General features: G+C 45.7%; 1 protein-coding gene across 1 annotated transcript in view; it reads right to left on the bottom strand.

Annotated features, from left to right (window-relative positions):
• Window positions 1–4,763: 4,763 nt before the first annotated feature.
• Window positions 4,764–23,042, bottom strand: part of SLC24A3 (solute carrier family 24 member 3) — a 479,630-nt gene continuing 461,351 nt past the window's right edge. The window contains exons 16-17 of the mRNA XM_019462411.2: window positions 11,182–11,247; window positions 4,764–6,685 (exon numbers count right to left, since the gene is read on the bottom strand). Of these exons, the coding sequence (XP_019317956.1) occupies window positions 6,536–6,685; window positions 11,182–11,247 (216 nt within the window). The 3' untranslated portion in view covers window positions 4,764–6,535. The remainder of the gene's footprint in view (window positions 6,686–11,181; window positions 11,248–23,042) is intronic.

Here is a 23,042-nt window from a genome sequence, read left to right as displayed (position 1 = left end):
AAAGTATATAATGAAACCTTTTTCACCTTGAACGAATTGGTCATTGCCTGCGTCCATTTCTACTGAGCTAATAACTCCACCCAGAATCTTGGCTTTCCCTCATCTCATCTTAAATCATTAACTTTGATCTGGTTTGGTTTTATATTAAAAAAATTTTTTTAATGTTTACTCATTTTGAGAGAGAGAACGAGAGAGTGAGTGAGCACAAGTCAGGGAGGGGCAGAAAGAGAGGGAGAGAGAGAATCCCAAGCAGGCTCTGTGCTGTCAGTACAGAGCCCATCACGGGTCTTGATCTCACAAACTGTGAGATGATGACCTGAACCAAAATCAAGAGTCAGACACAAGCAACTGAGCCACCCAGGTGCCCCTGATCTGTTATCTTATAAAATTTTTTAATGTTTATTTATTTTTGAGAGAGAGAGACAGAGTGGGGGGGGGGGCAGAGAGAGAGGGAGACACAGAATCCAAAGCAGGCTCCAGGCTCCGAGCTGTCAGCACAGAGTCCAACTGACCCACAGATGAGATCATGACCTGAGTCGAAGTAGGATGCTTAACTGACTGAGCCACCTAGGTGCCCCAGGTTTGGTTTTAACAGTTGTTTTTGGCTGGGAACAAACATAGTATAGGATGACAGAGAATGTAGATTATGAAGAGTTGACCAAACTTCTTTTTCTACTTTCACCCATGTGTAGATCTCAGTGGAAATAGAAAGAAAAACGAATTTTGAAAGAATGAAAGAAATAGTACATCTGTGTGTGTGTGTGTGTGTGTGTGTGTGCACATGCGTGTGTTTTCCATAAGCTATATACCAGTGATATCAGTAGAGGCTGGTATAGGCTTTCTGGACAAAGGACATTATTTACACCAGTGATTCTCAATGTGGCACTCAGACCTAGCAGCGGTAGCATCTGGGGGTTGGTGAGAAATGCAAATTCTTTGACCTCCTGAACCAGAAATGTGTATTTTAATAAGTCTCCAGGTAATTCTAATGTATGCTTACATTTGGGAGACCTGGATTTTAGACAATGAGTAAATGCAGGTAAATGCATTTTCTCACACATGAAGTTGAATAGAGTAACATTTAAGCAACTGGAGAGAACAATTCAATGTGAGAAGACAATAAATTTTTACCTATTCTGGAGCTGGTTTTTCGGAAACCTGGAAAAGTTGACAAAATAAATCCCCCTGAAACTGAAGCAGCGGGCATTTTGGTTCCAATCCATTGGTGGTTAGAGAATTGATGATGGACGGAGCATCTGAATGTATCATCCTGCATCAAGCATGGAAGGGACATGAAACATCTGATTTATGCAGCAAAAAGAAAGATACAAAACTGAGTAGAGTACATTTTTTTCTGCAAAAATTTAAAAGTATTGGTTTTCTGCTGAAAGCATATTTGTGCACAGGTGCATCTCTTTTTAGCAATGACCTGTGGGCATGGCTCCGAATTCTTCCAAACAACTGCCAGGATCCTGAAATTTCTTGTCACACTTCATTCTAAATTTTGTATGCAGTTTTCTGGAAGCAGTTACTGTATTAATTGCCTCAACACACCAGAAGATGTGATATCACCAAATTCAGTGTTTGATAAGTAGGGTAAGTTTGAAGTTACATAAAGACGAAATGTGATGTATGTATATATGCATACATTTATGTAAGTTAATTGTAGCAGAAAAACCCTTACATGGCATATATACTAACACTGTCTTACTTTTTTATCTTTTTACTTTAAAGAGAGACCATGCAAGCAGCAGAGAGAGGCAGAGGAAGAGAGAGAGAGAGAATCTGAAGCAGGCTCCAGATCAGCAGCACCCGACATGGGGCTCACCCGATGTGGGGCTTGATCCCACAATCCTGCTCCATCATTGTCTTAAATCTTCCCTTCCCTCCTACCTGTTGCAAAAACAAAAACCAAAACCAAAATGAGTAGTAATAACAACTATTCACTACATTAAAAATCTCAGGCCGCCTGGTCAGTTAAGTGCCCAACTCTTGGTTTCAGCTCAGGTCATGATCTCACGGTTCATGGGTTTAAGCCCCACGTAGGGCTCTACACTGGTAGGGCAGAGCCTGCTAGTGTTCTCTCTTCCTCTCTCTGGCCCTCTCCCACTCGCACTGTCTCTGTCTCTCTCAAAATAAACAAATAAACTTAAAAAAATAAAATCTCTACAATTTGATAAGAGTGTTTGCTAAATTGAAGTTCAGTAAAAAATTAACAGGACTACTAGCCACACTTTATTAAGGAAATACATGTTCTGAGTGCAGCAGGGAGTCATCTGAGAGATTTTGGTGTTTTACTACTCTGCCCTGTGTTTCAAAACTAAGCAGAAAGCTCAGTGTGAAACTACTTCCGGGGGATCACATAATTTATCTTATGCATGGTGCTAATCCTCTGCTTGTCCATTGCTTCACTGCCTTTTTCAGCATCTCTTAGCGCCCCACATCTCTGGAGGATGATGCAATGGACACATGGTTTTTTATTTATCAGAGAAATGTTGGCTGAACCCACCCCATTCCTCCTTAAGTTGTATCATAACAGACAGCTGGATATTTGGAAATTTTTCAAAGATCCACTGGATTGTTTTCACACAGAGTTTTGGTGTCAGATAGATGGTGTGTGTGTGTGTGTGTGTGTGTGTGTGTGTTGAGAAGACATTGCAGAAAATATAAAAGTAAACGAGACTCATAAATTAGTATGAGCCTACACAAAATTCAACATGAAAATGTTCCATCTACTTCAAAATACTGATTGAAACGGGTCATAATAATTGGATAATTAGCCTGGACAGTTATACTATTTTGAAAAGGTGAAGATAAATAACTCTTAGAGCATAGCCACCACCAATTTTCCACTTCTAATTTCTCCCAACAACCTGAATACTTTCATGACCAGTTAGGTAAAGCTATAAGACTACATTTTATTACATTTCTTGCAAGTTGGATGTTATTCCTACTTTATGTACCACAATTGAAAACCGTCTGGACCTTATGATTTTACCACCCCTCCCATCTCCTTCCCCCCATTTTTAAACATTCAAGGTTTTCTTTGAAGCCTGTGTACCTAAAGTGAATTCAGATATGCTGCCTGAGATCTAGAGTCTCCAATCTCCAGCATTTCAAATTTATGACTGTAATCTATAAGCGTCTTCAGCAACAGACTTAGGAAAACATAATCCACGGACTTCACCCACCTATCCTCCAGCCAGATCTTTTTGGAGGTAGATAACAGACAGACAGACATATGCCTAAAAAAGTGCACTACCCCTAAAAACATAGGGCTGGTACTTTGCTTCAGAAGGGGGAAGAAACCATCTGGAAACTCTCAGTGCATCCAATGCCACATAAAGGGTATGTGTGCTGGCAGTGCCCCCAGCAGGCCAGGGCATGGTTGGGAATATGCTTTCCAGAAAAAAAGAGGATGTTCTGGCAGTTCCTCCCTGTGGGATCAACTACGATGTGCTGAGGAAGAAGTATAAACCAGTATCCGCCTTCCCTTGTCCTCTTGTACACAAGAACACAGCCTGGGGAGTTAAATGAAACGAGCACACTCCAGAAAACTGCTGAGAGGGTTCTCTGGTGTTACTGTCAGGTATGAGATATTGAATAAAAGTTCTTCCCTCAAACCCACCCTAACCCCTCCCAAACAAATTCCAGAACAGTGGAAGCAGTGAAAATAGCAATATGGACAATTTTGCATCATTGGAGAAGCCAGCTCATTTAGAACCACATTCGTAGTCGACAATTCAAGAAACAATCATGCACGGCAGGAATCTGGGCAGAAATAGGCTAAATGCTCATTTCCTATAGGAAACCTTCCAGTTCCTAGGTTGGCAGTCATTACAAATGGGAACTTTACCCCATACCAGGATTTTCTCTTTGAGAAATTAAGCGTGGAACTATGATTTCTAAAGATTTCATAGAAAGTATGCTTAAAAGAAAAAAAAAATCAAGTTTCAGATCAAATGCTGTGCTTAAGACTAAAGCGAATTGAGACCAGTATAATAAAATATTTGAAGTGAAAGTATCTTATGCTTTGTAAGCACCAATCAGAATAATGACAATACTGTCTGTGCCCAGCGTGTATTTATTAAATGCACAAATACAGTGGTAAAGCATTTTTAGACGTCAACACTCAAAACAAAGCTAAGGACCTTTTCCCTCCAACCTGGGAATATATTTTCTTAAATAGTTAAATAAAACTTGGTGCTGTGCCTTATTGGCAATTTTTTTTTCTGGTTCCTATAAATGAAGTCTGTTGCTTCAGGTGGACACCTGGCTTGTTCACTAACCTTGGTCTACTTTTAGATCTGGATAATTATTTCTTGGGAGTCATGCAGGGTAAGAATGTGGTGTATTACAATGATGTGTTACCCTCTCTTTTAAGGAGTTGGCTTTGGGAAAGTCTGAGTTTTCCGGATCGAAAACTAGTACAATCAGACAGGATGGAGAACTTGAACTGCTGAACAACTGTCGGCCATGCTGGAATCTGTTCCTCCCACTTTAGCTGCAAGAAAGAATTCCTAACAGAGCGCTGCACGTATGCTATAGGATGACAGATCCTAAGCCCCTTCAAGATTTAGAGAAGACCCATGATTTGCCACTTCATACCAGAAACCCGCCATTTTGCCAGCTTTCCAGGTTGAGTCCACCCAGAAAGAGCAGAAGCACCAATACCTGGCGGCTTCCTTCCAGGCATACTGGTCAGCATAGTTAAAACAGACAACACTCCAGGGGAGGAAGTAACGTGCGTGCCACTCAAGGAAGGATATAGAACAGAGAAGTTTATTTTACACTATCCGTCCAAGAAAACAATCTCCATAAACCAGTGCAAAATGTGCAACAGAATCAATATGTGTGTCTTAGCTCTGAGAGCCCAAATTGGTGATTTCCTCTCCCGTTCCTTCTTCGGGCAGGTGCCTCGTCGGCTGGCTAACGCTGGCCTTGGTTTGCACCATTGACAGAAACATTCAACCAATTTGTAGCAGGTTATTTTTACAATTCATACCAGAATGTGTACAAGGGACGGGGGGCGGGGGGGAAAACCATACTGAATGAATGATAAGTGATCAGTGCTTAAAGTAAATACAGGGGGCGGCACGGGCAAGAATCCACAGTTTCAATAAATACAAGTGTAACAAGCATGGGTGGGTCTCAACTCGGTGGAATTAGTCTGAATAATTCAGCATCATACAAAATCTAGCAGGGCTGTTGAGCAGTGATTGGCAGCAACGTTCACAATAACTTATGCCCTTGAGCGAGTCTGCATTGAACACATTCTGTGGTTCCCAAGGTGTCAGTTCTCTGTTTCCTCCTTCCCTCGCCATCCCTCCAGGATGGGAGGGGTGGAGCTGGGGCAGCTTGGTGGAGGCGTCCCACGAGGAAGGACGCTGGCCCAAAAGCCAGCTGTCAGGGTCCAGTGTACTCAATACCGAGTGGCAAATTGGGACTTTATTGACGACGTCTGTGCAAAGTGCGCTTCTCTCCGTTTTCCAAGAAACCAGTGTCTGTAGCTCCTGCACAAAAAGCAGTGGTGGCCTCTGGGTCTCTCCCTGTCACCCCGAATACCAAGTGATGAGAGCGCATCTCAGGGACTCTTGGGCTGGGAAACTTCTGGCGCTGACTTCCCGGCACCTCCAGGACGGGTGGTGTAACCGGGGCCCCTCATCAAAGGCCTCAGGCAGGCTAGAACTATTGCTTGAAAGACTAGAAGGAACCTAGTGACAAAATGATTGTCCTAATGGATATGTGGGAAGCTGTCTTCTTCCTCAAAAGCCTTGTGCCCCCTAGATGACGCCTACAGGACTTCAGGGAGGCATCCTTGCGTATGAAACGTCATGCATCTGTTCCCCGTGGCCTTGCCCAGATGTTCCTCTACTAAGCACTAAATTCATGCATGTTCCACCATGCCTGGGACTTGATCCCAGAAGACATGGCGGGGACAACCTGTGGATCATCCTCTAATCCAGAGCCCGGTGAAAGATGCGAGAGAAGTTCTCCATCTCTGGAAGAAAAGGAATAAAAAGGGGAGCCCCCCAAAGTGAAACAACCCCACCCAAACCCAGTAGTAACCTAGGTATCATCTCAAAACATAACAAAATCCCAAACACTCCCTAGCATCAATACACCCTCTCCTCTCTATTCCTTCGACAGTCTCAGGTCATAAATTAGGTTTGTCTTCCATCCAATAACTTAAAAAAGGAGGAGGGATTGTAGTAAGTTTTGCCTGGCTTGGGCCAGTTAGCAGCCAGTTTTTCTAGAATCTCAGTCACTGTTCAAAAATGGAGCTTGAAAATTCACGCGGATGTCAGAGTCTTCACACGGAGGAGGCAGGAAGGGGTGGGTGAGAGAAACCCATGGAGGAGGGGGAGCAGGGAGGGGTGGGAACAGCCTGGGCCACCAAGGCAGGAGCAGAGGCCTGTGAACAGCACGGGAGAGCCAGATGCGCCGGCTCTGGGGGCCCGCGTGACTCGGGGTGCGGCCGGGTCTTGTATTGCACAGTAAAGAAGGACTGAGGCTCGGTGGGTGGCCAGGCGGCTCAGTGGTCCCCGCACATGGGCAAGTTCACAAAGGTGAACACGTTGAACTCTGTCATGATGGAGAAGCACAGGAACACACCGTACAGGAAAAGGCACCCGCACCCGAGCTTCTTGTCCAGCTGCCACTTGTTCAGGTGAACGCCAAACACCTGCAACACACACAGCAGGGTCAGAGGGTGCGGGAAGAGGTAGCCTTGGGCCTTGGGGTGGCCATAGCCGGGGGTCGGGCTGCCAACGGCTGATCTCATGGAGCACGGATGGTCTCTGAGCACCCCCAAACCCATCGTTCATGTGGGAAGTCAGAACTTGGAGATAACTTTACAAAGTCATAATGATGGGACCAATCAACACGGGCATGGCGGCCGTCACTCCTCCGCACTATTCTGTGCTGGTGCCACCTGTTCTGCCTCTTCACCCTCTTGCCCCAGGCAGCCCCTAGCCCCTGCAGACACAGCCCTGGCAGTGGAGGCCACACCTCTTCCATTCCTGCACCTAGAGGCAAGGAGGCTGTACCCCTTGCTCTTCGCTGCTCCTTCTGCACTCTTTATTTTTTTCTCCTCTCAAAAAACCTAAGCTTGGAATCTAAAGTCTTCCAGCAGTCATACTCCATCCCACTCACTTGCAGTCAACACTGCAAAACCAGTCTCTTTCGTCCTTCCCCAGAGCCCGGAGTCCTACCCACTGCCACTCATGTCTATAGCACCTTGTCGTCCTGCCCAGCAATTTCACCATCAACCGAGAGGATCTTCCCAACACCCATCCTCCACCCAGTCTCCTGCAGCCATGCCCCGCACCTGCACTGCACCCACTAGCCGCAGGTGGCCCCCCAAATTTAAATGTATATCAAATAACATTAAAAACTCCATTCCTGGAGCGCCTTAGTGGGTCAGTTGGTTGAGCATCCGACTCTTGATTTCAGCTCAGGTCATGATCTCACCGTTGTGGGGTAGAGCCCAGGGCTGGGCTTGGTGCTGAGCCCACGTGAAGGCTGCATGGGGTTCTCCCTCTCCCTCTGCCCCTCTCCAGTTCATGCGCTCTCTCCCGCCTTCTCTCAAAATAAATAGACTTAAAAACTCAGTTCCTCAGTTGTACTAGCCACATTTCATGTGCTTGACATCCACACGTGGCCAGTGGCTGCTGTCCAGTGCAGGTACAGGCCAGCGGACAAGTTCTGCTGGACAGCTCTGCAGCTGAGACCTGGTGATTAGCAAGGACAGAAAGGACTCCGTGCCAAACACGTCACTCTCTGACAGCCACTTCCTCGTTCCTGCTTACTCCATCTGGTCCCTGTACTCCTACAACTCTGCAGACTCCCAGGACCCAGAATTCATTGCCACCCCCACCATTTCACTGCCCATCACCCCTCTCCCACCTTACCCTGCTTAAATTCCACCAACAATTGTTAGAACCACCCCTGAGCACTCCTCACTGTTTACTTGTATCTCTCTAGCACTTTTGTCCTTGTATGGCTAAAACCACAGCCTTTTGGCTCAAACCCTGCTTCCAGCTATTCCATATTGCTTCCACGCAGCTGACCCAGGCTGGAGGAAAACGCCTGGCCATGCCGAAGGGTCTCACTTTTTACGTTTTTTTTGTTGTTGCTGTTGTTTTGCTTTTTAAATTTATTTTCAGAGAGAGGGAGGGAGGGGCAGGGAGAGAAGGGAGAGAGAGAATCCCAAGCAGGCTCCATGCTGTCACCACAAGAGCCTAATGCAGGGCTGGAACTCACAATCTGTGAGATCATGACCTGAGCAGAAACCAAGAGCCGGATGCTCAAGGGACTGAGCCATTCAGGTACACCCGAGGTTTCTCACTTTTGTTTGTTTTTAATTTTTTTGATGTTTTTATTTATTTTTGAGACAGAGAGAAAGCACGGGCTGGGGAGGGACACAGAGAGAGGGAGACAGGAACCGAAGCAGGCTCTGCGCTGACAGCAGAGATCCTGATGTGGAGTTTCAATGCACAAGCCATGAGATAATGACCTGAGCAGAAGTCGACGCTTAATTAACTGAGCCACGCAGGTGCCCCCCTGAAGGTTCTGACTTTTAATTCAAGCCCACAAACCTTGAGTGAGCCATTTATGGCAATCATTCCACATTTCCCTAAGTGCACTGTCTCTCCCTTTCCTGGATGGCTGTTTCTGACCTCTCCCCTCTTCTGAGACCCCCAATACCTTCCTTTTCCACCCTCACTCTCAGTGTATGATGATGTTCCCGTCCACAGAACTCCCACCACCAGATCCATTTGCTCACCTTCTCTCCTGCCAGTGAGGACCTGTCACCCACGACCCTGTCCATGGCCCACTCCCCCACATGTGCACACCATCCCACCTCCCCTTACTGCTCAAGAACATGGTCCCAGAAACTGCCCCTCTTTTATTTCCATCTCCCCATCACTCCCCGGGTTACTCCAACTGGAGTAAAAGAATGCTGCTAGCTCCCTCATATTAAAAAACAACTACAGTTTTTCTGGATTCCCATTTCTCTCCTTTATTCACAGCAAGATGACTTCAAAGAGTTGTAAACATCATTGCATCCAATTTCTCTACTTCCTTCCTGTTACCTTGTTCTACTCAACCTTCGGCCTTATTGCCCCATGCAGCCACCCTCATCAAGCGGACTGATAACTTTGTATTTCTTTTTTCTTTTAATTTTTAAAAAATCTTTATTTATTTTTGTGAGAGTGAGAGAGAGACAGAGTGAGAGCAGGGGAGGAACAGAGAGAGAGGGAGACACAGAATCCGAAGCAGGCTCCAGGCTCCGAGCTGTCAGCACAGAGCCCGACGCGGGGCTTGAACCCACGAACTGTGAGATCATGATCTGAGCCGAAGTCGGACGCTTAACCGACTGAGCCACCCAGGCGTCCCCTGATAACTTTATATTTCTAAACCAAATGGCCAACACTCAGGACTCCTTTCCCATAATAGAGCCAATCACTCCCTCCACCCCGAAACACCTTCTCCCCTTAGCTTCCAGATGCCATACTCTCCTGCTTTGCCTCCCACCTCTCTGATTGCTCATTCTCTGTTCCCTTTGGTGGTTTATTGTCATCATCCTGACCTTGAACTACCAGAGGGCACCAAGACTCAGATGCTGGGCCTCTTTTCTGTCCTCACTCACCCTCTTGCTGACTGATCCAACTGCAGGGCTTTAAATATCATTGTGCCTTCAGCTTGGACGCTTCTCCTGAACTCAGACTCATCTTTCCAATGGCTTTCTTGACCTTTCCCCTTGGGTGTCAAATAGGCAAGATAGCTCAAGAGGTTTGAAACTACTCTTCCCCTGCCCCCCCACAAACCTACTTCTCTCCAGCATTCCAGCAGCCCCATTTCAACATCCCAGGTGGTGGCCAGCCCCATCTCCTCCAGGTGTACCCATGTAGCTGTAAGCATGCGCTCTGGTGTCAGATGGCTTGCCCCTTCATTCATTTAGTGTCAATTACCCTAGAGGTCTCAGATGTTCATCTGTATAATGGGGCTAATATAGTGGCTACGTGAAGGGGGTGTGATGAGCTCTAAAGGGGAAAATGTATGCAAAGCACTGAACACAATGTGTGGCTATGACAGGTCTCATAACCCTAAGTCATACCAGACTCAAAGAAACTCCTACGCTATGGAAGAAAAATTGCATAGATTTCCACTTTTGCGTAAGACAGTGTTTGCTTTAGTAAATCTTTGAAATTTGACTCACAGTCTGATCCCATAAATAACCTCGCCAGCTTCCTGCCTGCTCTTCTAAATTCCCATTATCACCTATATGGACATTCACATGCCAGTATAATTCAATGATGATTTCCTTGAAGATTTCAGGAAAAACCACATTGCATCTCAATGTTTTTTTATATTTAAAAAAAATATTTATATTTGTGAGAGAGAAAGAGCAACTGGGAGAAGGGCAGAGAGAGAGAGAGAGAGAGAGAGAGAGAGACAGAGTCTGAAGCAGGCTCCAGGCTCTGAGCTGTCAGCACAGAGCCTGATGCAGGGCTTGGACTCATGAACCATGAGATCATGACCTGAGCTGAAGTCAGATGCTCAACTGACTGAGCCACCCAGGTGCCCCTCAATGTTCACTAATGTGAAAATTTAACCACATACTTGTATATGAATGGATACTTCATGTGTTGGTATGAATCTGTTTCTACCAAACATGGCAGCTGAGTTGGAATATCGTACTATACAAATAGATATGATAGCCAAGACAGTGGAATGGCATGAAAGTATACTGTCAATGAAATAATGTATTCTTAGTCTCTGAGAATTGGTCAAATCCATGGATTTATAAAGGTGCTTATTAATTTGGAACAGACAATTGATTGGAATATACTCTTTTCTTCACTAATCCTGCAGAAAAAGTGGATCTCCCCTTTGCTTTTGATAACGTGGCTTGTGCTTGACATAAGGCAGGGCCTTGCTTCTCAGAGGTGGGCTGGCTCCGTTCAGAAAGAGGGAATGTTTTCTAGTGAGTTGCTAGGATCCACTTATAGAAGAGACAGCCACGAAGGAGATGGGACATCTGGAGGCTGACTGTCCCCATCCACCAGAAGGCCAAGCCCATCTGGTGTCCAAACAAACTCTGTGGCCAAAGAACCCAAGGGTGGGGGTGGGGAGAACACAGGAACTCGAGAGGGGAATAAGCTGAAGCCCTACCGTAACAAAGACGGAGGCCAGGAGTAAGCCCACGGAGTAGATCAGTCCTCTGCTGTTTAGCCGAATCTGTAAGAAAGGATGTGCAGTTAGGCTTCCAAAAAGGCATCTGCTCTGTGCAGGAGCTCAAGCAATTCTGAGTAGCAGTCAGTGCAAATCTCTCCTCTAGGATGGCAAAGGGCAGTTTGGACAGCCTTGCACTGTGATTGGTAGTGGGAATATCTACTTCCCTAGGACAGCTAGGGGGTGCCCTTGTGTAGTCCACTTTTAGTCCAACCCCGTCCTTCCCTCCAGGGGCAGTGCCTACTGGGCTGCAGCATGGCACTCCAATTCTCTGACGTGTGGCCTGATTCTTATTGCTCACAATACTTCCCTGTGGACCTGACCTCCAGGGAGCATTTGTTTTCCTGGCATATAGCTTTTAGGTTTACCTTTTGAGTAAATTTCCTAACATGGGTGATGGAAGCAAAATTTTGAAAAATATTACTGAAATTTTCTCTCTCTCTCTCTCTCCCCTCTCTCTCTCTCTCTCTCTTGAGAGAGAGAGAGAGAGGGGAGAGAGAGCAGGGCAAAAGGGACTGGGAGAGAGAGAGAGAGTGGGAGAATCTTAAGCAGGCTCCATGCTCAGTTCAGAACCCCACACGGGGCTCAATCCCAAGAGCCTGAGATCATGACCTGAGCCAAAATCAAGAGTTGGATGCTCAACCAACTGAGCCACCAGGCACCCCATAAAAACTTTTTTCTCTCTTTTGCATTAGTTTGTGACCTCTTCCCAAACTTGACAGGAAGAAGTGGATAAGGGTTGTTACTGTGAGCAAGCAAAGAAGAAAGAGTTAACATTCCATTTGTGATATTCATAAAAGGATTTTTGTTTTGTTTGTTTTTCAGAGTAAGACAGTGGGGTTAGCAGCCAAACACTGAAAAGAGAGAAACAATTTTTGGAATTCTTATAAAATATCTCTGTCCAGTAGAACTTTCTGCAATGATGAAAATGTCCTGTATCTGTGCTGTCCCATATGGCAGCCATTAGGAACATGTGGGCTATTGAGCCCTTGAAAGGTGGCTCATCCAACTGAACAAAAACTTTAACCTTCATCTTCAACCAATTCACATTTACATTCAAAGAGCCATATATGATCAGTGGCTGTAGTAGTGGGCAGAGCAGGTAGGGAATATTTAGAGGCCGACCCAGCCAACAAGGATCATAGAATTTTTTCCATAGTGCACAGAAGATGTCCCTTCTGCCCTGACCTCGGTCAAAGGGTCACGAGGTTGGCTACCCTGAGATAGGAGGTATGCCTTAGAGCAGCTGTACTCAAAGCATTGTCCCTGGATAGGCTCGAGCAGCATCACGTGGGAGCTTATTAGAAATGCAGGATCTCAGGCCTCACCCAGTCCTCCTGAATCAGAAACTTTGGGGATGGGCCCATCGAGCTGTATTTTAATAAACCTCCAGGTGGTTCTGATGCATGAGAAAGTTTAAGAACCACTGACTTAGAGCAAGTACAGAGGTTAAACCCACTTCTGATCTCCACGGGTTCTGGGGCTTTGACTTTGACATCCCTTTTACACAAGTTCTCTTATAAAGTCTTATCTGCATGGAGGCTTGGGGACCATAGAGCCCCACCAATGTACACTGTCTTGCCGGGAGTCAAAGGCTCACCTGTGTTTACAGAAAGGAAAAGCAAGGCAGGCTGATCAGTTCATTAGAGAACAGAGAGTGATTATTGTCAGTAGAAGTGGTCAGGGGACCTTCTGACAAGGTTCAAGGCATCTCTTGGTGCCCCTTTACCAGTTTATCCCTGCAGTGTAGGTATGGAAACACATGGGTATCTCTGTAGGAGGATGTGTTTGGTTTACCTTTTGGTGACAGGAAACTGCTTGCCCCAAACAGACCCTTTGTGTGGGGACCCAGGAACATAACACATCTCCTTATGCAAGGTTCTGTCCCAGAGGGAATGCGCTGGACTTTCTCCCCTGCCTGCACAATCCATGTGAGCCAACCATCTGCCAAACCCCAGCTGGAAATTATTCCCAGCCAACAAATGCCTTCCTAAGAGTAAAGGACTCAAAGCATATCTCTGTGACACTAAAGCAGTGGGTTGACCTGGTTAAATCAGTGTAAAAAAAAATAATGAGGGATTGGATCCATCCCAGTCCAGCTGGTAGTTCACCTTCCTGCAGACCCTCCACCTGGCTATAGATCGATCTTCCTCCTTTGATCAGCTGTGTAGGTGTAACGAGGCCAATGTCCAGGAGTACATTACAAATGCCTCGTACTGAAAAAGATTCTCTGCCCCAAAGTATTCTGTCCATACTGAACCTATGATAATGCCACATGTACCCTGGCCAGAGTTTAAGGGGAAAGGCAGGGTTCCTCAGAGCAAGATGGCAGCCCCTGTTCAGAGTGAGTAAGAGCCTGCTGGGGCTGTACTCATCACAGTCCTTGGGCTGACCCTGAAACTGTGAACACTCAGAAAACCTTTTGAGCTCTTAATTTTCAACATTACATGGATTCTTCTAAGAATGTGGTCAATGCATTTTAAGCCCAGCTCACCCTTTGAGTTCCAGGGTTGAATTCAGCAAGAGTTGAATAAAGTCAGCAGCAAGAGTTGAGTAAAGTGATTTCCTGCCCATAGGAAACCAAGAGCCAGTGAAAGCCAAGCTCCAAGCAGGAAAATTCTCTTTGGCCAAGGCTTTTGCCTTTTCCAAACGAATAATATTCAACTAGAGCATTGGAACTTCACTCTTCCTCATTGACATAAAGTCTCAAGGAGTGGTGCTTCTAAAATTCTAAATCTGGCTCCAAAGACTAAAGACAACCAACTTTGGTGGGGTTTCTGAGTAGTTTCTTTCACATTTTCACCTTTTTCTCTGCCACATGCACCCACAGGGGTTATTTTTGCTATTTCACTAGTTAGAGACCTGTGCTCTCAAAGACTGTATTGATTCCTTGCTATCTGAACCCCCACTTCCACATGGACATGACTGTCAGGGATTAGGGTTCCTTCAGTTGCCTCTGGGTCCAACTTGAACACTTCCCAATTACTGGAGACTATGGATGGTTTGGGGCAGGAGTTAGCCAACTACGGGCCATGGGCCGAATCTGGCCCATCGCCTGATTTTGTAGATGAAGTGTTACTGGAGCCCAGCTCGTTCCTTAGCATACCGTCTGTGTGTCTGCCTTCATGTAGAAGTGGAAGAGCTGATAAGTTTGATAGAGATCATATGGCCCACAAGGCTTAAAATATTTCTCTACTGGCCCTTTCCGGAAAGTTTGCTAACCCTTGGTTTAGGGCATGGGCTCCAGACCCAGTTCACCAAACCTCTTCTGAATCCCTACTTGGTTACCCTCTTGATATATAATCATGGAAAAGTGACTTAACCTCCCCAAGCCTCAGTTTCCTGAGAAGTAAAATGGGGATAATACAATTCCCACCTAATGAGGTGGTTGTGAGAATTAATGGAATTAATCTATGTTAAAGCTTGAACAGGACCCAGTGTATAATGGGTTCTCAGTGCATCTGGGCCATTATCCTCCACTCACTCATGAGCTGCCTAATCCCTTCCCTGGCATCCCTGGCTGCTGCTTTTATAAGCTCACCACCCAGCAGCCCCCTGATCAAAGCTTCAGTAGACGTCAAACACCATGAGGGCAGGAACCGTGTCTGACCTTTTCCTCTGCCTGGCACAGGGCTAAGCACAGACCACATGCTTCAATATGTAACCAATGGATGGACAATGAATCCATTTCATTGCAAAAGTGAAATGGAGCAGAGTAGACTGGTCAGAGAGAGGCTGAGAGCAGAGAGACCCTGGATGCCACTTCCAGATGGGATTCCAGAAGCAATGCATCCTGCCCAACATTCCCTGTCCCCCTTCTCCACTTCATTTTTTATGAATGTATATAGCTTATTTTGTCTACCTAACATTTTATTATGAAAGTTTTCAAGCAGTCAGAAAAATTTCAAGAGTTATACCATTTTCATAGTGTTTGATAATAGTTCACAGCTGTTTTGTTTCTGGAGGCAATTTCTGTATGGTGAAATTTACAAATCCTAATTGCACTGCTCAGTGTGTTTTGAGAAACACCTACAAACCGCGTAACCTAAACTGTAGTCATGATATAGAGCACTTCCATCCTTCCCAGAAAGTTCTCTTGTTCCCTCATCAGTCTCACTTAGATCAATCACTGTGTCTAAGCTTGGCCTGTCTGAGAAATTTCATATAAATGGAACCCGATAATGTGCATTCTTTTACACCAGGATTCTTTTACTCAGCATAATTTTTTTAAGATTCCTTGGTATTTTTCATTGCATTACTAGCTCACTTCTCTTTATAACAGCATAAATATAACACAGTTTATCTAATTATTCTCCTGCTTATAGGTATCTGGGTTGCTTCCAGTTTGGGGCTATTAGGGTGCATTGTTTTCGTAGGTCACAAACAACCTGAAAAGAGATCTACAGTGGTCCCTCCCACCCAGAGGAGAAGAAGGAATGAAGATCATGAAGACCTCCAGGGGCTCTGCTGGGACCCCAAACACACACACACACACACACACACACACACACACACACCACCAGCATCCTCTCTCTGTAGTTGGGCACTGGGAGCCTCTCCAAATGGGGGAGATTCACCTTCCCCACCTTGGCACACTGCTGTCTCCCTTTCCGGACTTCAGTCGGGTCAGATGGGGTGCTCACATCCTTCCCACCTCACTTCTATTCTGCCCATTGCTCCCGAAGTCCTTTCGTCTTTTCCAAGTTCACTGAGCCCTTGCTGGTCTTATCCTCCCTTGTGATGCAGATCATATCCTGACCTTGTCTGGTCTCCTTCTTACCTCCCCAACTAGTCCTGATGCTCTGAGGGTAGATGCCTGTGTCTTCAGTTTTTCCTCCTTCCACATAGCACCTAGATCTCTGCCTCTTTACACACACTGTATGTTTTTTAATTTTAAAGTTTATTTCTTTATGTATTTTGAGAGAGAACGAGAACAAGTGGGGGAGGAGCAGAGAGTGAAAGGGAGAGAGAGAGAGAATCCCCAGCAGGCTCCGTACCGATGTAGGGCTGAGCCGAAGTGGGACGCTTAACCGACTGAGCTACCCAGTCACCCCCACACTGAACATTTAAATAAGCATCTGCTGGTGATGCTGAGCACGTGTGTATCCTTGTGTACATGTGTATGTGCACGTGTGTGCACATGCGTGGGGTGCATGTGTGCATTGGAGGCAGTGAGGTGGGGTGGCTAGGGGCAAGAGTGCATATAGAGCTGGATGAGGAGACTGACGTGGGGGTGGTTTTAAGCTGATCTTTTTAAGTAACAAAGTGACGGGGCACCAAAATGTTTTTTTTTTTTTTTAATTGGGGCATAATTTGCATACAGTAAAGGCACAGATCTCAAGTGTACTATTGGATAAGTTTTGACAAATGCATGTACCCATGTGTGTGACATCTCAACAAGATACAAAACATTTCCATCACCCCAGTAAGTTTCCTTGAGGGCAGCAAGTTTAACTTAACCCCCTTAAAAGTAGTTTCTTGGGGTGTGCTAAGCTGGACAATAGCACGGGCCCTCCTCATCTCTGGACCACCTTTGTATAAGCCTCTGGGCTGCAGCTGTGCAGTGTTGCTCTGAATGATGGTTTCGTGCTCCCTGAGTCACAGGTGCAGGGCCCATTAAGAGCAAATGCAGAAAATCTCCATGGCAATGCCCACCAGAGAGCATCCTAGTCACAACTGCCCGACATTTAACACTGTTTTTATTTCTTGCCTTCAAAATACACAAATTCATTCTCTAATTCCCTCGTGGTAAATAATTGTTGCAGAGGAAACAGCAGGCTAGTTGGTTCCAAAGAAAACAGGAATTTGGCCCACAAATGTGGGCCCTCAAAATGTGCATTTGTTTTCATACGGATGCACACACAGAGACCCAGTCAGACCTAGTTTTAAGCATGCACGCGGTTCAGAAAACAGTTCCCTAAATCCTACACAGTTTGGACAGCCAACATCCCTGGCCTCAAAGATTATAACTTCCCCATATTATAGTTTAAAATCTCTCTATGGTTTGAGGTCAGCTCCACACAACCGACAAATTCTTTGAGGAAAAATAAGAAGCCCCTGGATTCTTGCTAATTTATTATAACCTGGAACACATGTTACATGTCACTTCGCATTTTCAGATTTGGGTAATTTGAACATTTGTGCGGGTGTAGGCTCCAAATGGAGTGTCTAGCCGTGGCTTGATGTTGTAAGCTATCACTGGGTGGGAATCTCTTTCCCTGACACAATTAAATGAGGTAAAACAATGAATAAGCCTTGAGAAAAAAGGCACTTCGATGGCTGAGTCCTGTCCTTCCCAGAGTGCTGTCATGAACACAGTTGCACAGTTGCTCTCCGGAGCAAGTAGGGTGGGTTTTGTTCTCCCTGTGTAAAGACGAGGCAGCTGGCACTCTGGGAATTTCAGCACGTGGCCAAGGTAAGATTCTGCTCACCAACTCCAGTGTGTGTGTGGTGTGGGTTTTCCCCATGCATCCAAGCATTTCTGTGACCCCCATGGGTATCCTACAATTTAACTCAGTTCTGACACTATTCACCCAGTGACCCCATCAGACGGCCCAGGTGAAGGGCTCAGTCCTACAAGACTCTCCTTCCCCCACCCCAGACACCAGTCACAAGTCCAGGTGTCACCTGTGCTTCCGAGTGACTGGCTATAGATTGGAGATTCAAAGGACGCACTGCTTGCATTTGATTAGTTTGTTGGAGTGGCTCACAGAGCTCAGGAACACATTTTATTGACTATGTAACCAGTGTGTCCTAAAAGGGTAGAACTCAGGAGAAGCCAGTTGGAGAAGATGAACAGGGCAAGGTCTGGGGAAAGGGACAGAGCTGTCTCTGAGCACACCAGAGAACTCTCAAAAGTGGCACCTTGGCCTTTCTTGCCTACCATTTCTGAAACTACCTAGAATGAACCATAAGAACCACAAATACCAGTGTGGCAGATGCTAATGGGACTCCATCCCAGTGCCCCTTCTCACCATTTTGGTGGGACCAGCTGCCTCCCCATGACCAGTACCAGTGTCTGTGCCTGAGGGCTTTCCCCCCAAACCGTGGAAATGCCAAGCTGCCCTGCATCAATGACTCTTGGGGCAGGCACATGAACATGAAGCCCCCCTGCCCCTTGATATTTCCTCCTAAATATGTTCCCTACCCCTCTGGCGGTCTTACACATCTCCATGAATGGCACCAGAAGTTACCTTCACTTTTTCTCTTCCTCAGCCCCTCCACGCATCCATGAGAAAACCTTATTAATTCTTCTGAAAACTTTTTCTCCCTTTCTATACTCACACCACCTTAGCCCCATCACTAGCATCTTGTCACCAGCTCCTGGACTAGTTTTCCTCTTCTTTGCCTTCTTGTCATACATTTCCAAACAGTATCAAATATGATCTTAAAGCATAAAGTGAACGATGCCTTTACTCTTCTTGAATCCTCAGTGGCAGTTGAAAACAATTCAAACTTTCCACAACAGCCAATAAAATCTTCAGATGACCAGGCCCCTGTCTTCTCCCAACTCACCTCCCCATTAACAGATGTTTAGAAGCTGATGAGAAATCAACCACCAGGTCCTGCTGATTCTTATTCTGCAGTTTCTTCTGGCACCTTCCATTATTCTCTCACTTCACTGCTACAACTGAGGCAGAGTGGATCACTGGTCTCAGTTCCCTTCCCTTGTATTCTGTGTCCACCCCCTTTCCACAGCCTCATGGTGGGCAGAGGCATTTTTCTGCTTCTTAGATTTGGGGTTGGCCATGTGATATGCTTTAGCCAATGGGATATTAGTGGATTTAACACAAACACAGGTTTGAAGTGTACTTCCATTATTGAGATGACCTTTTGTGCTCTTCATCCTGCAAAGAATGTGCCTCAGGAAGTCAGTGGTCCAAAGAGGATGACAGACACAGGGAATAACCCTGTCTGAAGCTTGGAGCCAAACCTAGATCAGCCAAACACCAGGCACCTCACAGATGCATGAATGGGAAATGTATGATAATGTATGTTTGCTGCTGAGTTTGGGGATGGTTTGTTACACAGCGTTACAGTAGCAATAGCTAACTGATACAAACTATCCTAATCCAGGTCACTGTATTTTCTTTCCCCTGCAAATGTATCATAACTGGTCTTATCTGGCTCCACTGCTTTCTCTATATGGTAGTCAGAATCTTCTTTCTAAAATGCACATGCAATCACACCACTCCCTCCCTCATACACTTCATTTTCTGACTGCCATGGCTCTAGCTCATTGTGTCCTTTAGTATGTGACTCCTGTATCCGGTTTCATCCCAGCCATTCATCCCTCCACTTTTCCACTTCCTGTCCCCACCCTCTACCCCCAGCCTAGGCGCTACCCTCAGGTCCTTCGGTGTGTGAACCTTTCTTGGAGCTTGGTCTTCTACAAGCTATTCCTCTTACTGGATAATCATCTCACATTCTTTACCTGCTTGGCTCCAGATAATCTCAGATTTTCAGAATAAGCATCACTTCCTTACAAGCATTGGAGGTCCTTAATCCCTGCCACATACCTTAAAAAACATCACACTTTGGGCACACATCACACTTTCTTTTGGAATTACTTGTATAACTGTCTCCTTCCAGAGGCTGCAGCTCCAGGGGCACAGGACAGTGTCTGGCTTGCTCACCAAAGCATTCCCCAATGGTGGTTACCAGCTTAGCACACACTAAGTGTTCAGTTAATGTTTGATCAGAAAAAGAATGAGTGGGCAGAAAGTGTAGGATAAGAATGTTTCTGATCACCAGGGCAACTGGATGGCTCAGTTGGTTGAACATCTGACTCTTGGTTTCAGCTCAGGTCATGACCTTACAGTTGTGGGATTGAGCCCTGCACTGGGCTCCATGCTCTCTCTCTGTCTCTCTCTCTTAAAAGAAATAAACCTTAAAAAACGTATTAAGAAAAGGAAAGTTTCCGATCACCTCTTCTTTTTCCCTCTAAAGTTTCTGGAGTTAGGTGGACTCCTGCTTGGAAAATAAAACAGACTCTCCTCCTATTGCTTTGTGGATTCACTTTGCATTTTTAAGCCCTAACTCGGAGATCTGAGTTTTGTCCTGGTTTCCTGGAGCCTGCCTGGTGACTTTCTTAATTCTGCTAGAGCATGTGGAACAGACATTCATTGCCAAAATGGGACAAGAGGTGCTCATTTTCCAAACTTTGACTTTTAGAAATATTTATTTCAGGCACTTAGGTAGCTAGCTGGCTTCCAAGCAAACCACAAGTGCTAAGAAATGTCAAAATTTGTAAAATTGCTTTTATTCCACACTATCAAATGCCTGAAACTATGCACAAAACAGCTGTCTTGATGGTAATTATCCAATAATTATGACTTGGAAACCCCAGCAACTTGAGATGGAAACATTGCTTCAGAATTGTCAGCAGGTCCATTGTGAGGGCGGGAGAGGCCATTAAAACCCACACAGGCTTCTTGGTTCTGATATGAGAGATGCAGAGAGATATCATGGGGTTACCACTATGCTAAATGAAAGGAGGCCCCTGAGTGTCCTTCCAGAAATGAAGCCTCTCTCTCAGGAAAAACTGGAAGTGGAGAAGAGGGAAGACAAAATGCTCATGGCAAATAAACCCTTAAGTTTGCGCTTTTTTCATGAGCCTGGAACTATTTTTCCAAGAGAGTTCTGTATTGTGGCGTGAGGTTATACAAAGCCCCCAAATGTGGCTGGGCATTGGGGACTGCATAGAGGGGTCTGATGAAAGCCAGGTGGGGACCCAGGGACTGAATAAATGGGGGTAATCCTCATGGAAGGATCCAGAATGTTTCCTCCAACCTTTAGTTGGGAAACCACTGTAGACATATAATGAACCATAGCCTAGGGAAGCAAGGATTTTAGCTGCCACAATCACTCTGGAACGTATAGAATAGGAATCTTGGGGTGAGGAGTGGTCTTTTTCCTCCAGGTCCTTCCTTCCTTCTTCCTTCCTACTCTTCCTTCATTCTCTTTCTTCCCTTTCTTTCTTTCTTCCTCCTTCCTTCCTTCCTTTTCTTTTCTTTTTTCTTTTCTTCTTTTTTTTTTTTTTTTTTGAGACAGAGAAAGTGCAAGCAGGGAAGGAACAGAAAGAGAGGGAGAGAGGGTCCCAAGCAGGCTCTGAGAGGTCAGTGCACAGAACCCGACATGGGTCTCAAACCCATGAAACCACGAGATCATGACCTGACCCTAAATCAAGAGCTGGAAGCTGAACTGACTGAACCACCCAGGCACCCCCCAGGTCCTTCTTTCTTTACGTGAAGCTTGCAGAGCTCACTTTAGCCTTATAGGCAGACCCTATTCTCCCTTCTAGCAAAGATTCAAACTCAGGGATGGATCTGGTCTAAAATCCTACCCCAGCAATGTCCCTCATACCTCTGTGCCCTCAGCTGTACATGGCAGCACTGTGGCACCATTTGCTCTGGGCGATATTCTCCTCCCTGCTGCTTTGGTCTCTGGTGTTTTGCAGAGAGAAAAAAGTCTCACTGTCTTCTCTCTGCCTATTACTGGCTGTGACAATCTCTCTGAACCTTGGTAGTTTGATCTCCAGAAGAGGACTTGGGACAGCAGTGCACTTAGAATGAAACCCATTACCCCTGTAAACCTCACCCCTACATTTCTATTGCCTGGCTTCCCTTCTATTATCAGATACAGCATGCTTCAATGCCTTGGCATTTGCAGTCCCCTCTTTCTAAAATGCTCCCCCTGCCCTTCAGATACCCAGCTCTTTTTTTATTATTCCCTCCTCGGCATGGAACCCACCTCCTGTCCAACAAATCCAAAGTGACACGTGCTGCCCATTCTATGATATCATTGTCTTCATAAGGCTTTTGCTCTCCCAAGTTAGCGCGCTCACTAATGGACTGTCTGTCTCCCCCAACCCTGGTGCATGTTCTAACGGGGAGGGTCTATTCTACCCAGTTCGTTCTGTGTTTCCAGCACTTTGCCAAGTTCTTCACACATAGCAGCTGCACAATAAGTGCTGGCTGAAGAAATAATCCTTGCCTCATTTAGCTATAGTCAGGATTAGATGAGGCCATGTGGGCACGGTGTCCCTAGAGTGCCTGGCACATAGTAGGTCAATGAATGTTAAGCTATTCTTATTGCTGTTTTCTTCCCACCCCCACCCCCCATCCCTGCTCTCTTCTCAGGTCAGGCTTTTCCTTCATTCTGTTCTGCTCACATGTCTTTCATCACCCCAGGTGGTAAAGTTTAGGATCATCTATCCATCCATCCATGCAGCCATGCAGCCATGCAGCCATGCAGCCATTCATCCAACAAACACTTGTTGAGCAAATTCTAAGTACCAGGCACCACCACCAGGCATGGAGGAAACAACAAATGCACAAGACGGGTACAATCCTTGCCCTAAGGGAGAACATGTGTCTGGGGGAGACTCAGACAAAGGGAAAAAAGTAAGCTATGATGAGAACTGCTCAAAAATACAGGAATGACACCTGACCCAAGCTTGGGAGATTACAGTAAACATCTAAGCCAACACCTGAAAGATGAACTGGAGAAAGACCAGAGAAGCCTCTTGTAATGGCCCTTTTACCCCTTCTGAGAGGTGCTCTGGTTCTAGATGGCTATGTTCTGGGACTCCTAGATTCTAGGAAAACAAAAAGACACAGGTCGGTTGGGCAAAATCCTGGGCCACTATTTTGGTCTACCATGACTAGGCAAAGATGTATTCTGTACAAGTGAAGTCTCCCAGAAAATTGAAGTCCACCTCTCCATAGGCCAGCAACTGTTTTTGATGAAAATATTTCATCACTTTTTCTTGATGACTCAGAATCACCACCATGAATATA

The sequence above is a fragment of the Panthera pardus genome, unplaced genomic scaffold (genome assembly GCF_024362965.1).
Source record: "Panthera pardus isolate Hobbes unplaced genomic scaffold, ASM2436296v1 HiC_scaffold_25, whole genome shotgun sequence".
Lineage (NCBI taxonomy): Eukaryota > Metazoa > Chordata > Mammalia > Carnivora > Felidae > Panthera > Panthera pardus.
This window is presented reverse-complemented; position numbering and strand designations above follow the sequence as displayed.